The following is a 17,102-nucleotide window of genomic DNA, read 5'->3' as shown; positions in this document are numbered from 1 at the left end:
TTCAAACATTTAATAATATTTGCCACCCCCAGAATCTTCCCGCAGATCATTTTGAGGATGACATTTTAGACATTTTGAAAGAAGGCGACATCTAGCAAGATGAGATAAAACTACACAAAATTGGGCAGCAGTTAACTGTTATAATTTTGTTTCAAACTACGGAGAACTATCAAACAAAAATAACCCTTAAATAAAAAAAAAATATTATTCTTAATTCAAGTCAATACATTTATCTAAAAGAAAAGGTTACTGTACAACTATCCTCTGTTCATATAAATATCTAAAATTACATATATCTCATGAATCAGTTTTGTCATTGAATCTTCTTCACTACGTCCAACAGCCATTACAGTAAAAGGTGTATCTAATCCAAACAACGCGCAAAGTATTGGAGGAGTTTCTTGAAACAATTCTATGTTGTATTTAATATCTAATTTTTCAAAAATGTAATCAATTCCTACTTTATTTTTCAATTTAAACTGTTCTTGGAAATCTTCAAAAGAAACATTTTTTTCTATCATTCTCTTCTTAATAGCTGTCGAAAATTCCCCAATCATGACTGCTCTGTTAGGGATAACATCTAGAGTTGTTGATAATTCACTGTATTTCTTAAGGACTTCATGACTATCTGACGTAATGCTGTTAGACTCAGCAGTAAACTGTTCTGTTAGTTCTGGACACGTTTCCCTAATTTTCTCCAGCATATCTCGTGCTGCAAGTTGCTTAGCTTGCTTTTTGGTATTAGCAGTTGCCTGAGTTGTTATTGAAGCAATACTACATTCGTAAGTAAATTCCCGGCAGTGTGGAGGCCCAACGTCAGAAATCTCCTTAAATTCCGGATAAGGAAGCTTTAATTCACAGCACATGTCTTTCAAATTCCCTATAAAATTAACTGGCGGCTTTAAGGGGCTATCGGATTCATTTCTATGAGATTGTGCATTAAACTCTTGAGCAGGGTTGCTACTAGGGTCATATAAACCTTGCTCGGCAAGAATTTCTAACGCTTTGCTTGCAGCGTTATGTTTTGCTACTTGTTTTGAACGTCCAAATCCCATTCCACGCACATTTGCAACATTAACTTTGTAGTGAAATTCGTTTTCATGTGTACCGGTTTTGCTCATTACCAGGATGTATTCAGGAGGAGAGAAACCACGCTTTACCGTGAATTCTTGGAGCACCATAGCAGGAGTTTTGGTATTTTGTTGAGACATTTTGAAAATCGCAGTAAATCCACCAAATAGGTAGGTACCTACCAAATAATGCGAGTTAAAAATAAATGACATTTACAAAGTATGACACAACAAACCAAAAAATTACCTTTAAACAGTCCGGTTCACGCACATTCACGAATCAACCTAAGATCAAAACTAAAAATAAAAAATCCGTTAAAATTTTTGTATTTGTCATTGTCAATTCGTCAACACACGAGGTATAAGTGGTTAAAGTTCCATGCAATGACATTTACAGTATGTATTTATGGTTGACTAGATTAAAGGCACAAAAAAAGTTTATTTTATAGTGACCAATCAATTTAATTTAAAATTTAATTGATTTATTAAAGTTGTACATTTAAGTTATAATAACAGAATTTTATTTACTCTTGGTTTATGCTTCGAGTCGTTTCTTTAACCACGACCTTGTACAAAATTGTTTGACAGATGGGAGTGTCATTTTGAATTCATACTAACCTCACTTAATTCTATTAATTATTCAATCTGTAATTTTCAATATCTTCGAAATTGTCCCTTAAAGGGGATGAGTTTTTGAAATTGTAACATCATGGCACTTGAAAAAAAAGAAAAATGTCAGGACTTAAACCAAAATTGTTACAAGGGATGGACCATCTTCCTCATGTACCTGACAGGAATTGGAATCCGCTATTGGTTAATGTTTTCAAGATATCAAACCATAATTGCAAACCATATTGAAATATCCACACCTCTGAACTCATGGAAACGAGTATCGGAAGGACTTTGTCTTCAGTCCAAGGGTATAAATCCATATGACGGGGATTTACTCCATGAAGCACCAATAACAATATTATTCTATAAAATATTGACACAGTCGTGGAAATTGCACATTAAGACTATATTTCTCATCGTTGATGCGGGAACAGCAGCGTTACTGTATTTTGTTGCAAAGAAATACATGTTTCACCTATTTATTGAACAAGAAGAAAATAAAAAGCAGTACGCCCAGAACAGTAAGGAATTCTTGTTATCAGGGTCTGATTTCCTTAATTCACCAGTTTTTGTAGCAGCGGCTTTTCTTTTTAACCCTTATACAATTTTCAATTGTGTTGGCCAGTCGACTATAGTGTTTCATAATTTTTTCGTAGCCCTTTTTTTGTTTTCTATGCTAAGCGGTAGTGTTGTTTTGAGTTTACTCTCTCTCGCGTTATGCACAATGATGTCTTTGTACCCGATAGTATTAATTATTCCAGTTTTCTTGTACTTTTACGGTATTTACAAAAATAAATTTCGTGCGTTTATCACACCAATTTTGTTTGTTGCCACACTTGCAGCATTCATAAGCATTTCCATTACTTTAAGCAACGGTACCGCATTTATGAAAAACGTCTACGGTTTCATAATAACAGTCCCAGACTTACAACCCAACATCGGGTTATTTTGGTACTTTTTCACCGAAATGTTTGACCACTTTCGAGACTTATTCATTAGCTCTTTTCAAATAAACGCAACCATTCTGTATCTAATTCCACTGTCGGTTAAGTTTCGCAAAGATCCATTTTTACTAACTTTTGCACTTTTATGTCTGATTTCAGTTTTTAAGTCGTATCCATGTTTGGGTGATGTTGGATTTGCGTTGAGTCTTTTGCCTTGCTTTATTCATTTGTTTAATTACTCTCAACAAGGATTTTTGGTGGGAGTGATTTTTCTTATTACAACAGCTTTGGGTCCGATTTTGTGGCATTTGTGGATCTACTCAAACTCTGCAAATGCAAATTTTTATTTTGGAGTCACATTAGCGTTTGCCATAGCACAAATTTTTTTGGTTACTGATATTTTGTTTGCATACCTGAAACGTGAATTTTGTTTGAATCATGGGAAGGAAAGGAAGATTGATGGAAAGGATGCCTTGCTTATTTTAGAATAGACCATTTTTTAAGATTTGTGTGATCTTGATGTTAATCGCAATAAATAAGACTTTTTTGTACAAATATTGTTTTATTTCCTTATACAATTAAAGACTTGGTACTTGATGTTTGGACTAATGTTTTGAATTGGCTTTCTAATCCACTTTCCTTCACCAATGGGTTAAACTTAATCATAATTGTGACCATCTGAAATTAAATCAGTTACAAATATTGTACAAACAGTAAAGATTGATTACATTTTTGATAATATTAAGGTATTTCTTGTCAAAATGTAAAAGCAATAGTAAAAAATAGGTCATCTTTGACCATTCTTGAGTTAAAACGCACTTTTTTGCAAGTCTCAATATCTGAGTTGGTGAATCCCAGAAAAGACCAAACGTTGAACTTTGGCGTTCTAAGCAATCATGAACTTCTTTTCTTGCGTTGATTGTGTTATTTTCCAAACAATGAATAAGCGAAAGAAGCTCCTTTACACAGACTTCAGGACATGTTGACTCACTAGCATTTCCTTGTCTTTGGCTTCTAGTCTTCTTTTTACTAATTTTACCTACATTTCTACGGTTTCTTATTTGTTTGCTTTCAAACGATTTATTTCTTTTAGTCACCAATTCCAAATTTCTCTTCTGGAGTCTATCCAATAAATCTACGTTTTCTCTGTATTCCTGCTTGTCGACTGATTCTTTCCATATCCTTTTGCGTTCCTCAGCAAGGATGAAATTTTTTAAATTAAATTTCTTGTTTTTACTCATTTTCAAAAACATAACCTCAAATTTGGAATTTTAACATTTCTTGTTTCTATTCTAAAAAAAGAAGAGGGGATACATAACAAATTAAATTAAACACCCTTGAAATAGCTTAATATTTGTGATAAATATTAGAATAATAATAAAAATTAACAAAAAAAACTAAAATAACATCTGATAAAAAAACCTTACTTGCAAAAATACATTATTGCTAATACCATCATGGTTCACAGGAAGTCATAAATTCATTACATCTTTTAATAATAAATGTTTATTTTCAATACCAATCTCAAATTTATTTATTATTGTATTAAAGAGAAACTTTATAACTAAAATTATCGGATTTATACTTTTGAATCGTTTTATGAGGGAATTTATTTGATGAAATTAGAATAGAGATTTGCAAATCGATGAAGCTGCCCAAAACGTAAACTCAAGTGTCCCAAACACATTTATTTCAGGAAAATAATTTAGGTACAAAAATTAGTCCAATAATGTACAAAACTTCGAGAAAAAGTTATATTTAAATATTACAACAAAACAAAATAATCAGTGGCATTGATGTTTGGCAAAAACTATTCAATTAATTTTTTTGCTTTGAAGTATCTTCTTAAATAGAGAACTTGCCAAGTAGCCAATCCCAACAGACAACACATTGAAAACACTGAGAAGTACAATACCCTACTGTTTGTTGACTCTGCAAAATAAAACCAGTTGCAACCGTCTATTAGGTGTAGAAGTAGTATACTCACCATTTGTATCTCTCATCTCTTCCTCCCTCTTCCTCATAAGAGCAAAGTCTTGGACAATTTCATTTGACAAATCCTCTAATCTTTTTAATTCCTTTTCTATGGGTTTTAGTTGTGCAGCTTCACCTAACTAAATGTTTGATAAATAGAATTTGGTTCAATAGTTGTTTTTAATTAATGACATACCACTTCATAATTTTTCGTTTCAACTCCATGTTTTGTTACTAAAGACACATCTTGTCCAATACCTCTTACATCTAGACATGAAAATACAAATCAAGATTTTTTCAAATACAAAAAAAATATAAACTTACTTTGAGAAACACGAGAAATAAAACAAATCTCGTACGTGTCGTAACTTTCCGTGTTGAATGTGAGTTTTCCTTTTGTAATGTCTTCTCTCTGATATAAAATATGTCCTTTCGAGTCCCTAACCTAAAAATAAAATACTCGTTTCGGAGTTCCAGAATCATCAAGAGGATATAATGCAACTTACGACACAGTCAACTTTTTGACCCATTGCCTCAGAAACTTCGAACTCCCCAATAACTGGTACATTTCCTTGCAATTCTTCTTTTAAACATTTTTGTGTGTTGGGTTTCAATGTCCACATAATACATTCTACGTTAACAAAATATATACAAAGTAAACACAAATTAAACCTGAAGTTCATTCTTAAATATGCTTCTTAACAGATTTGTTGAATAATACATAAATTATTATTTTTTTATAAATAAAACAAGTGCTGTTTCCAATAACCGATGAGGTGGCTGACAAGTGACAACACGTCTAGCGCATGCTGCCTACTATTTATTATAGCTACCGCTCATATGATCTAACAAAACCACACGAGCTAGAAATTAAGCTTAGCCAAACCAAATCATCAACATCAAATTTTGGTGTATAGAGGGTTGTCATTTAACATTTCTTCTATCCACATGAAATTTAAAATATTAAAATGTGTAATCTTATTATCAAAAATATATTATTAATGTATTTGTCATAAAAATGTAAAATACTATTATACTATACAAGTTTTATAAGACGATTTATATATTGTTTATTAATTTTTAAAATAAGGACTACTTTTTTTTGAATTTGACAGTAAGTACACATACTCGTAAATTTTAAAATAAAAATAGGTAAAGCTACATTCAAAAAAACGGGAAAATGTCAAAAAAATTTAGAGGTTTTTTTTCAATTTTTCCATGATGCGAACGTGTTTTATTAAAAATAGATTAAAATATTTTGATGGCACTCGAAATTCTGCCGCTAAATTCATAATTTTCTTAACATTTTCCAGGTGATCGACAATTCTGGCTCTTTACTTCACTTAAATGCGGTTACACAAGTTGGTATAAATTTAATGACATTGATAGAAATATTTTTGATAGGTATTGTCAAGTTGACAATTGACAACTAGAACCAAATTTACATTTGGAAAAAAATCATTTCCCGTTTTTTTTTTATTTTGAATATAGCAATTTTATAAAATTTAATCATAAAAAGTGTAAATGCTTGAATATCACAATGCTACTTAAAAATAAAATTTTTCTCTACTTAGTTAAGTTAAAAATTCTAATCCACTGATTAATTGTTTTTTAAACATACGTTTACAGTATTTAAGCGGCATCCGTCATGCGCTGGTCACCGAAACCAGTTCCAATTATTATCCAGTTTCCCAATTCCCACGATATCAGTTTCCAGGTGGTTTCCAGTCATATCTGTTATGCCAGTTGCTTATTCATTTATTGGACGGGCTAATTTTTGTTTTATATTTTACTTAATTTTAGTGCGTTTTAAGTGTTGGCCATTAATTTTTGTTCTTATTATCAATTAGAATATTTGTGATATGTAAGTGCTTCACCCATTTAATACTGAGATGTTTTGACTAGGATCTTTAGAAGTTCAGACGTGTAAAAAAATATGGCTGATTGTGCAAATTCTGATGAGAGACGAAAACTCACTTATAATTTTTCCATTGTTGCAAGAAACGATGATTTAGATTCAGGGGACAACAGCATTGAAAATGTATAGTTTCAAAATTCATCAAAACAAGTTTTTGTTAAGATTATCCAAATTGTCTTGTAGATTCGTGCAAATCAATATAGAAATGGATCAACACTGGAGCTTCGGAGGTCCCAACGAATAAAAGACAACAAAGGTTGTTATTGACTTAGTAGATTATATTTATGAATTCGCAGTTTTTAGGAAATGCATTAACAGGAAAGCTTCGGCGGTCCCACCGAATAAAAAACACCGAAGGTTGTTTATTGATTTGATTGATTATAATAATATTTTTGAATTTGTTGTTTTTAGAAAAAGAACCCATCCATCTAAATAGATTACTGTACATTCAGACAATAATTGGCAGAGCCGTCGGGAAATCGCCAGAGGAACTGAAAGAACCTCAGCGTCCATTTAAAAGGAGGGCACATATCAGTTTGGATGGAGCATCAACGGAAAAAGGTAAGGCTCTAAATACAGTATGTCCCCGGATTGAGTTTACAAGAGGGAAAAAAATTATCTTTGATTTTACTCCAAAACTGCAAAGAAAAAACATTTTTTGCTTTACCTGAAACGAGCAAATCTGTAAAACTTCATTATTCTAACTCAGTCGAAAAAAAAAGTTTATTTTTCTCTTGATTTTGGACTTTACTTTTCTTTGCTTTTTAAGTCCTATCACATTGGCGGTTTTGGGGATGCGTCCACTTGGTTAAGATAAAAAAAATGGGCGTACTTTTCTTTTCTCTCAAATTTTCTTCTTCTGTCATTTTGCAAGAGTTTGCAATTGGGTGATCCCAAATAAATAAATTAATAAACTTATTATAATCGACGATAGCAGCGATGAAAGCGATTTTTGCTTTAGTGATTTTGAAGACAAGGATTGTTAGAAATATAATTCTTAACAATTATTTTCATGCGTTAACAGTTACAATCTACATAATAAGCCCACTAAAATCCAATTTTTTTTGACTTGGATTATGTTTTAACACGTACTTTATCTATACGATTAAAAAGTAAATAAACAAGACTTGTAAGTTCAATAAATAAAAAGTAATTGCATAAATTTTTAAATAGTTGCAGGATCTACTGAAGGATCAAACGAAAAAGAAACCAAAGAAAATATTTCTCTCAACGCACAGACGAAAAGTTTAAATTTTAATGAGAGTTCTGTTTGCCAGGAGTTTTCAGGGTTTGTTTTAAGACATTTTTTAGGACTGAAGAAACATTCTTTTGGTTTATTATTCTAATACTAAATTCTCTTGTAATTTTGTTGGCTATCTCTAGCCTTTGATTTTTTTTTTATGTTCAAGTAAAACTTTATGTTATATTTTATAGTTACTAAGAGGATGTTATATAGTTGGTTATATTCTTAAGAAAACACCTTCAGTAATTGTTCCACAAGTCGGTAAAGGATGTGTTTCTTTCGTTTTTTTTTTTTGTTTATACCTATATTTTATGTACCTATACTAGGTAATGTTACCTATACTATGTTTTAAATAAAATTTCTTTATATTTACCATACTACCACAATTAATTGTCTACATCTTTCTCTACTCTACCCTGATACCATAGCTATAACTTCAGAAAGTTTGAAAAAATAATTAAAGCTGTCGCATTTTTTTTAATCATAATGGAGTTTCTTGGTCAAAACAAAGCAGTTTTTTAAACAAAAATAAAAAAAATCTATTTACAACTTTGGTAATTTTTTTTCATATTTCATATTTTTATGTTTGTATTATTTACTTTTAATAATACATTCTTTACTTTTTTCTTTTAAACATAAAGAAAAAGTTTGCTCTTAAATTCCAACAGATTACGATTACGATCGTTTTACTTCAGAATTTAGCTCTACGTAAAACATTTTTGCGTTGATAAAATTAATTTTTTTTTTGTAAAACCTAAAAAATGTATGAATGTGTTTTAAATTGAAAATTTTCACGTCAAATTTAGTGTTTCTTATGATTGTTCAATTTTAAGATTTAAATCGGTATCAAAGAGTTTGTTTATGTCAAGAAACACTCAAAAGATTCCCGAGCGCCAAGAGAATAAAATACCAGATTATTAGTCAAAAATAACGTAATAAACCGTTACTTTATTCCCTGTTGGGACGAAACATTATTTTTCTATTTTGTGTTTAGAATAAGTCTATTCCAGCACCCAAATGACGTCATTTGAGTGCTTTAATAAGTCGTTGGCGTTAATTTAATTTTAGTGACGGACTTTCTTCACTATTCATTTTCAAATGTGAAAATAAGAATTATTTTTATATTTCACAACCGCCTAAAATTATTCCACATAAATGTCGCCAACCGTCGCAAAATTCTTTACAAAAAAAAAATAAAATTTTTGTCTTTTAATTTATAAAATGATATAAAGCGGCAAAATAGAAAAAAATAGTATAAAGCACTTGTTGCAGAAGGTTCCTCAAGCACTCATTTGTTCCTCAACTTGTACTTTAATATACCATTTCATTGTTGTATAAAGAATGCCTATTTAAAGGTTGAATATTGGGTTTGGGACACTTTTTATATTGGAACTTTATTATATACGCTAATCTACATATTTACAAGAATAAATTATGCGGACTAAATGTTTTGTAAGATACTAAAATACGAATTACGAGTACTATATCCATAGATATAAATACAACGCTACTAAAATATTTAATACATTATCCTAAAAATAGTAGATGTAGAAAACTATACGACATGGTTCATGTTATATAGGAAATAAAATGAATATTTTGATAAGTAGCACCACTTGAGTACCCGTGAAAAATCTAATCTAATGGACCTTAACAAAAGATTCATTGTTAACAATCTTGTACCTATCTTCTCGGAAGTTTTGAAGATCATCGTATAACCTCTTGACACTTTCATCTCTCAGTTTAACAATAACAGGAGCAATAGGCGTGGTGTTTGCCGCCGCTGCCAAATCCTCGTAATAGCCTTGCTGGTCGGGTCCCATGAGATGAGCTTGTCTCTTGGTGTATCCCTTCGCCCATCGGTTCTGCATATCTTTTTCAGTGTCCATTCGCATCATCTCACGTGAAGGTAACGACATCGAACCATTGAGGTATTGGCAAAAGAATCTAGCCTGTAAAATCACTATTAATTCTTTCTAACTGCACCATCTTTCTAAACCTACCTGAAGATCGAACATTTGGAAAGCACAGACATTGAATGGAATTCCGATGAAGCACATGGTGGGTTTTTCTATGTGTATCATATGTTTGTAGAGGGGCTGAATGTGATTGTTGTCGACGGTTACTCCGCACGATTCGTGCAGAAACGGGAAACTATATCTGTAACCGGTGCAGTAGATTATCGTGTCGAAACGACAACAAGAACCGTCGACAAACTCAACTTCCTCTTCACCTTTGATGAATGAAACATCGGGTTTTTTGCTGACATTGGCTGGGTATTCGGTGTTGACAGCTTCTTTCGTGTGGTGGCTGAGAACGACTTTTTTAGCCACTGACGAGATGTGGAGAGCTAAGTCCAAGCCCGAGGGACCGGCACCTATTACAAGAACGTTTTGATTTTTAAATCGTTCGGGCGACCGGTATTGGTGGCTGTGGGCGATTTCACCCTTGAATTTCTCTTGACCGGGAATTTTCGGGATGATAGGGTCGTTATAGTGGCCATTGCAAATCATTACAGCGTCGTAAATGTCGACGATTTCTTCCTTGGTCGGTTTGTGGATTGATTTGATTTGCCACTTGTCACCCATTGGGCGAATTTCCACAACCATTCGGTTAAACTATAAGAAATCTATTTGTAAGAAAAATAAAAACATATACAAGTTAGAAAATGAAAAGAGGGTTAAAGTAATAGTTGCAAGATTGAGTCTTTAATTGTTATTAGTTTAAAGGTTTAAATTTGAAACATCCATATAAAAAAATATTAATGACAACTCATTCGGGTGTAATTTTTGAAACCTAACTATTTTGCAACAAAAGATGGATGGTTAGAAAATATCAACAACCTCAAAATTAGCAAGAGACTTTTACGAGTATATTGAAAAGCAGAGAATAACACTTTTTTCTCAAGTGTAAGTAAACACATTTTTTGCCGTCAGTAAAAGCATCAATACAGGGTGCGCCAGGACTCGTGCCCCAGAGAAAATTTTCAAGTAAGGTAAGATACCAGGAACGTGAAAAAAATGTTTAAAAAATTCTAATTTTGACATTTATTTTTTGACATTTGACATTTTTTTATGTCTATTTAATGATACTGATGATCTTGTATATGTTTTTATACAATTATTTAGTAAAGGTACAAAAATTTTGCCAATGAAAGCTACAAATAACATTGAACAGAGTTACAATTTCGGCAGGGGCGGACTGGCAAATTTTTATATGGGGTGCTAAGTTGAAATGAGGGCCCAATATACAATACAATAAAAATATGTATAAAAACTACTTGTCACTTGATGTAGTAATTTTTTTTTGAAGGAGTTTATTTCCTCTACTGAGATTGGGACGTCAGTTGAAATCATGATGGTTTAATAAACGAAAATAAAGTTTTTAGATGAACGTCTTCAGCGGCTTTTAATTTTTGTTTTTTTTTTTTTTTGTTTCTATGCATCAAATTTATACTTATATTTAGATTTTTCCATTATTTATGCCCACTAATAATTTAAAAAAAAATAATTAAAATTACAACCATACAAATTACAAAAAGACACTCTTTGATTTGGTGTAAACGGAAGTCTTGTAGAAGCTATACATTTCCGGTAGCAATAGGTCCTCCCAGTTTTTGTATCATAACTTCTTTTCGGCTTATTAATTTCTGTTTTTGATATCAAAAATTAAAAGCCCAATCATTTTTTTTACAAAAAATGGTAGTTTCATATTGCCAAAATGTACCGTTCTCGAGTTATTTCAGTTTAAACTAAATTCTAAACCGCGCTGCAAAATCAGAATTTGCGTACCTTGGAAACAATCCACTACGAATGACATCGCTGTCAATGCTGTCATATTTAAAGTAAATTTCATTAAATCCAAAGGAACATTTGTTTATTTCTTGATGATTAGAAAAGCTGTAATTTTTCTATTGCTTGATGAGTTGGATTAATAAATACTATGCTATCTATTGTCATTTGTAGAGGAGTATTCGTGATTAAAATTATGACACAAATTTTTGAATCATTTGTATAAATCCACGTGGAATTTTTCTTACATGCGTGTAAGACCTTATAAACAAAATTGAGCTAAAATTATTGAAATTATAGTTTTATTTGTTATGATGGCAATTTTTTAATTCCTTCAAACTTAGCCTCTGCGAAAAACGCAATTCAGCACTTCATGGATTAGCTCTATGCGTTGTGGAAAGTTTGTTTACAAATTTAAAATTATTGATATTATTTCAATGAGCTCTTTACATAATAAGCCTACCATAATTGGGGGCCCGTAAGACTGGAGGGCCCGGGGTGCTGTGGCACCCCGGCACCCCTGGCCAGTCCGCCCCTGAATTTAGGACACAGCTTCCTTGTTTCCTCTTTTAACAGCCTATAGCAAAAAAACTTGTAAAATTATTTTTCCAACAGAAATAAATAGAGTCAAAGTGCAAACTTTAAGCCCTCATAACTTCGAAATTTTTATACATAATTTTTTTTTTAACATTTTTTCCATGTTCCTGGTATCTTACCTTATATGGCATTTTTCTCTGGGGCGCGAGTTCTGGCGCACCTTGTATAGAGAGGGAAGAAAACTATTTCTTTTTCCCGCGAGGGTTCAAGGGAAGAAAAAAAACATTCTTTCCCTGTGTTCCATATATGTATATTTTTTTCTGATATAAGACATCTACAGGCCAAGTAGTTTTCAAAGGAAGAAAAAAATTCCTCCTTTGTTTTAAATTCCTAACTCAAATTTTAATATCATTTATAATTTTTCGTAAGTATGTTTAAACTGTGTGTATAAAATTGTGTTATAAATATAGCAGTTGTAGTATCCCTAAGGCGGTTTATAGAAGAAGAATTAAAAATTAATTCGTTGTGTTAAAAGTTAATGCGCGATTAACCCGTGAATTTAGGCATTTGGTTGGTTTAATTTGGTCACGTGATTAGCTAATCTGACGTTTGATTGACACTTCTATTAATATGCTATTTTAGCACAAAATTCTCTGTTAATGTGTTTATTTTTCTAAAAAGAGTATAAAAATGAGCATTGCAACTTGACATGTGATTGGTTCTTGGCTTAGAAATAACGTTAACGTATGTACAGTTGGAGACAAAATACTTTGGTCGTCACTTCTCTGACACTTTAATGTAATTCAAGCCTTAACATTAAAATGAATGACAATTTCAAAGTAATGACAGCTATTATATTTTCCTATCAAAAATATGTACATACAACTTGTCAACTATGATTGACAGTAGCTAAAAATAAGGTTAACAGTCCTAAAGCATGCTTTACAATTTAATGTCACTCAAGTGACATTAACGACCAAAGTATTTTGTCTCCAACTGTACATACCTATAGGTACAGTTTAAAAGTAAATGTCTGTTTGCAAAAAACACAGAAAATTGCGCAAATTATTGACTGTTCTAAATAATAGAGATAATAAGTTCACGGATGTGAATAAAAAACAAATTTTAGACATATAGGGTTATTCATAAATATGAAGCAATATTTGAACCTCAAAAATGACCTATAAAATGATGTTAAGTTAAATAATAACTTGTGTCCGATTTCTATTGATAAGAATTTTACGGCCTTCGGAATGTGGGTATGGAAATTGATTTTTTTTTGTAATAACTTTGGAACCATTTGACCAAATATTATAAAATGTGGAATAGTTACTTGCGAGAGCATACCCTTTAGGCTAGTAATTACGAAAACCGGATACATTACTCAATTTCCGGTTTCAGCAGTTGCAGGTCACATTTTTTGTGTTTTTTCGTTTTTTTTTTTTTGGCCTCTTAACACTAATTTTTTATTGCTTAAATCTAAAGAATAATCAATTTCGATTAAAAAAAGCATAACCTTTTATACCACTAAAATGGACCGTTGTAAAGATATAATTTAAACTGAGGACTGCACAACGCTGAAAATGAAAAATATGGATTTTGAATAAATGGTATCCACGGCAACCAATAACCATGGTCACATAAATCCCTGCCAGGCATCTGTTAACTTTGACAATAAATTTTTTTGAATTTGTTATGAATCAAATGCTACGAGATCCATTTGGATTTATAAATAAGTTATGTTTGAAGTCTGAGGTAAACTCTTTTATTAAATATTTTCGATTAATCGTCCAATCTCAAGTTGACAGATGCCTGACAGCAAAATATGTGACCATGGTCATTTGTTGCCGTGGATATCACTCATTCAAAATTCATACTTTTTGCTTTCAGTGTTGTGTAGTTCTCACTTTAAATTAAAATATCTTTAAAACGGTCCATTTTAGAGGTATTAAAGGTTATGCGTTTTTTATTCAAAATTGATTACTCCATTGTTTTGACCAAAAAAAAAAATGTTAAGAGGCCAAAAAAAACGAAAAAACACAGAAAATATGACCTGCAAAACCGGATACATCTACTCAATTTCCGGTACCAGCAATACCGGAAATTGAGTAGATGTATCCGATTTTCGTAATTACTAGTTTGTTTAAACGGTATGTTCTCACAAGTAACCATTCTAAATTTTATAAGATTTGGTCAAATGGTTCCGAAGTTATTACAAAAAAAAAACACAAATTTCCATACCTGCATTCCGAGGAATGTAACATTCTTATCAGTAGAGATAGGACACAAGTCATTATTTAAATTAATATAATTTTATAGCTCATTTTTGAGGTTCAAATATTGCTTCATATTTATGAATAACCCAGTATATGAGTGACGCTAAAACTGATAAAACTCCTAATGGAAGAGTGCTTAGCATAGGACGAGGACAAATAAAGGAAAGTGTGATGTTTCATGTCTGGGGTTTTGCGATGGATAAGATAGGTTGATTTTTGAAAATGGTTTTATCATTATTATTTTTTCATAATCTGATAAATTTACCATTTTTGCACATTTTATAAACATTTTTAATATCATAAATATGACTTATAAGTGTTGAGAAATTCTACCTTTAAGTTACCTTTTACATCACACTCGTATCATCTGCGGTATGCTATAATGGCACAATTCAAAAGATTCCAATTTTAGGAAACAGTTCTAAAAACTTTCACTTGCGTAAATATTATCATATGATTTTATTTCTAACACCAAAACAGGAAATTACTTTTGGCTCTGTCAAACTAAGGGATAGATGTATGTAATTTATTCTTAAAGAAGTAAATTTCATCTTTTTTTAGTGCTAGAAAAAAATTATATGTGAAATACATTAACAATGTAAACATAATATTAATATATTCGCTGAGATTCTGTTGTGCAATGTTGAAAATGTTAATTTGTATCTCGTAACATTATAATGATTATGATGATTTTCTGCAGTAGGAAAGATTTTGCTTACTTTACTGATGACAAGTCAAATAAACAGGGAAAAAAACGAATTTAAAGTCATAGTTGCATTTTTAATGTTGCTGAAAATATTACATACCCTAATGTGCTGCCGTATGTGAAAGTGGTCGGCATAGAGATTTAAAAAGTCCAATATTTCAGCTTGGGTTAAGTAGGATTTATTTTGCTCCGGAATGGGAAAATCGGGATAACCCATCACCTCTTTGGGTAAATTAGTTCTGAAAATAAGTACAAAAACATTGATTTTAATTAAAAGCTAATCAGTCGAAGTGAATGATCAATTGATTATAACCTGACCTACATCTTTTTTGAATAATTTTATTTTAATGATAAATTATTCCAACAATATTGTAGGCCTAGTTTGATTAATTACATAAGCGCATGATTGATTCTATAGTTTATAATAATTTTTCTCATTTGCGTGTCAAGAATTTGTAATTAGATTGAGTTACATGAGAGATATTCATCAACGTCGATGTTTCCAAAAAATACTAAAAACACTGGATGTCACGGGGTCAATATGCTGTAAGCAATTCGTCGAATTTATCATGCGGAAGTATACGAAAAAATGAAACCAGATTTCGTCAAGAAATGCGCCTTAAAACAATACCTCAGACCCTTATACATGGCGGAATAAACAGGAAATCCATATTGATCTGATCCAACATTATCAGTGTAGACCCAAGTGCCCCCCAACTCGGAGCCCATCTCCAGAACATCACAGTCGATCCCTTGGGCACTCACATGCCTTGCAGAAGCCAAACCGGCAGCACCAGCACCAACAATAGCAACACGCATTTTTATTTAGTTTTTTTTCAACTTCGCTAATTGTAACCACTGCGAATAATCTTCAAGAGTAAATGATTCAAGTTGTCAAGTCGTTGCCACTTATATGTAAATCATCGATACTAAATATGTTTATCTGTGGAGGTATTATCGCTACCAATAGTTATTCTCTATCCTTATTCAAGATATGGAGAAATACATGTATGAAAATAACGCTAAATTTATCGCCACGCAATATATCTTGAAGAACTGTAATTTTTAATTTACGATACTTTTATGTCTGATGAAACTGGAAGGTGGGTTTCCGTAAGCGATAGGATGATGTAATTGACTTTAGATTTACAAAACATAACAAACTCTTTTGGATCGAGAGATATAAAATTTATAAACCTATTTATTAAATGCATCAGTAGGCATATTTTTATTAATACGTCCTTATAATCTGTATTATGTTACTTATACCTACTTAACGGATATAGTGAGAACAATAATTTATCTTTATTTATAGCTACAAGCTACAACCAACGTCTATATTGATAATTAAATTTTTGAAAATTTTTAAAGTTATTTTAAAAGAGCACGTACTCATTTTTATTGGCACTATTGTTATTGTATTGACAACAATTGTTTTTAATGGTATTAGAAAAAAAATAGTGTGTAAATATCGGCTATTAAAATTAGCATGAGGGACTAAAATAACATAATTATTACATTATTTTGTACTCAATGTTAAAGAGTGATTTTATTAACTAATTTTAGTAGATACAGTAAGTAGTCTTTAATGGTCTAGTGAAATAAAGTAATTTTTATCTACTGTTTATATTCAAGAAATTCTGGTAGGTGAGTACAAAATAAAGCGAAATATTATACATGACGATAAAGATTGTTTAGAACTACTCGTGAAAAAAGTCCAGTCGTGACTTCGTCACTCGTAAACTTAACCTTTTCACTCGTAGATAAACAATTTCTTTATCGTCTTGTATAATGAATAATTATTTTTCTACCATTACTCAGGTCAAATAAAAATTATACCATGATATTCATCACTGTTAGTGCTTTATTGTCTAAGCATTTTGTTACGTTTTCATTAAGGTTTTATTTAAATAATAATACTAAAGGTAGTTAGTACATCGTATCTTGTAGGACTCGTAGATTTGGTGAAATTAATTTTGATTTTGTGCATGACTGTAATTTTTAATCACAGAATTTTTGGGATTATTTTGA

At 31.3% G+C, this 17,102-nt stretch overlaps 6 protein-coding genes across 8 annotated transcripts; 2 read left to right on the top strand and 4 right to left on the bottom strand.

Annotated features, from left to right (window-relative positions):
• Positions 1–126: 126 nt before the first annotated feature.
• On the bottom strand, positions 127–1,499 carry LOC123011843 (RISC-loading complex subunit TARBP2-like). Of its 3 annotated transcripts, XM_044409493.1 has the most exons (3): positions 1,427–1,445; positions 1,307–1,367; positions 127–1,249 (listed from the first exon to the last, which is right to left on the bottom strand). In XM_044409493.1, exon 3 carries the CDS (start codon positions 1,209–1,211, stop codon positions 258–260), a length of 954 nt encoding a protein of 317 aa, XP_044265428.1. In that variant the 5' UTR covers positions 1,212–1,249; positions 1,307–1,367; positions 1,427–1,445; the 3' UTR covers positions 127–257. The 3 variants fall into 3 exon arrangements, with proteins under 3 accessions (XP_044265428.1, XP_044265427.1, XP_044265426.1); XM_044409492.1 differs by having other exon boundaries at positions 1,307–1,499; XM_044409491.1 differs by having other exon boundaries at positions 1,318–1,496.
• A 137-nt stretch (positions 1,500–1,636) lies between these two features.
• Positions 1,637–3,177, top strand: LOC123011841 (phosphatidylinositol glycan anchor biosynthesis class U protein). Its single transcript, XM_044409489.1, has one exon. The coding sequence runs from the start codon at positions 1,780–1,782 to the stop codon at positions 3,115–3,117; it is 1,338 nt and encodes a 445-aa protein (XP_044265424.1). The 5' UTR covers positions 1,637–1,779; the 3' UTR covers positions 3,118–3,177.
• Positions 3,169–4,086, bottom strand: LOC123011845. Its single transcript, XM_044409494.1, has 3 exons — positions 4,054–4,086; positions 3,355–3,918; positions 3,169–3,304 (listed from the first exon to the last, which is right to left on the bottom strand). The coding sequence occupies exons 2-3, from the start codon at positions 3,877–3,879 to the stop codon at positions 3,197–3,199; spliced, it is 633 nt and encodes a 210-aa protein (XP_044265429.1). The 5' UTR covers positions 3,880–3,918; positions 4,054–4,086; the 3' UTR covers positions 3,169–3,196.
• A 208-nt stretch (positions 4,087–4,294) lies between these two features.
• LOC123011028 (transmembrane emp24 domain-containing protein bai) lies at positions 4,295–5,400 on the bottom strand. The gene is made up of 5 exons (XM_044408283.1): positions 5,107–5,400; positions 4,925–5,045; positions 4,797–4,867; positions 4,614–4,740; positions 4,295–4,558 (listed from the first exon to the last, which is right to left on the bottom strand). The coding sequence occupies exons 1-5, from the start codon at positions 5,281–5,283 to the stop codon at positions 4,437–4,439; spliced, it is 618 nt and encodes a 205-aa protein (XP_044264218.1). The 5' UTR covers positions 5,284–5,400; the 3' UTR covers positions 4,295–4,436.
• Positions 5,401–6,312: 912 nt separating this feature from the next.
• Positions 6,313–8,130, top strand: LOC123011413. The gene is made up of 6 exons (XM_044408829.1): positions 6,313–6,464; positions 6,515–6,641; positions 6,702–6,774; positions 6,822–6,875; positions 6,930–7,079; positions 7,692–8,130. The coding sequence occupies exons 2-6, from the start codon at positions 6,537–6,539 to the stop codon at positions 7,862–7,864; spliced, it is 555 nt and encodes a 184-aa protein (XP_044264764.1). The 5' UTR covers positions 6,313–6,464; positions 6,515–6,536; the 3' UTR covers positions 7,865–8,130.
• Positions 8,131–9,136: 1,006 nt separating this feature from the next.
• On the bottom strand, positions 9,137–15,967 carry LOC123010571 (senecionine N-oxygenase-like). Its single transcript, XM_044407572.1, has 4 exons — positions 15,703–15,967; positions 15,172–15,310; positions 9,765–10,379; positions 9,137–9,713 (listed from the first exon to the last, which is right to left on the bottom strand). The coding sequence occupies exons 1-4, from the start codon at positions 15,888–15,890 to the stop codon at positions 9,402–9,404; spliced, it is 1,254 nt and encodes a 417-aa protein (XP_044263507.1). The 5' UTR covers positions 15,891–15,967; the 3' UTR covers positions 9,137–9,401.
• Between the last annotated feature and the right edge of the window lie 1,135 nt (positions 15,968–17,102).

Source organism: Tribolium madens, unplaced genomic scaffold, assembly GCF_015345945.1.
Source record: "Tribolium madens isolate multiple individuals breed KSU strain unplaced genomic scaffold, Tmad_KSU_1.1 Scaffold_91;HRSCAF=231;Tcas5.2_LG7, whole genome shotgun sequence".
In the NCBI taxonomy this organism is placed as follows: domain Eukaryota; kingdom Metazoa; phylum Arthropoda; class Insecta; order Coleoptera; family Tenebrionidae; genus Tribolium; species Tribolium madens.
This window is presented reverse-complemented; position numbering and strand designations above follow the sequence as displayed.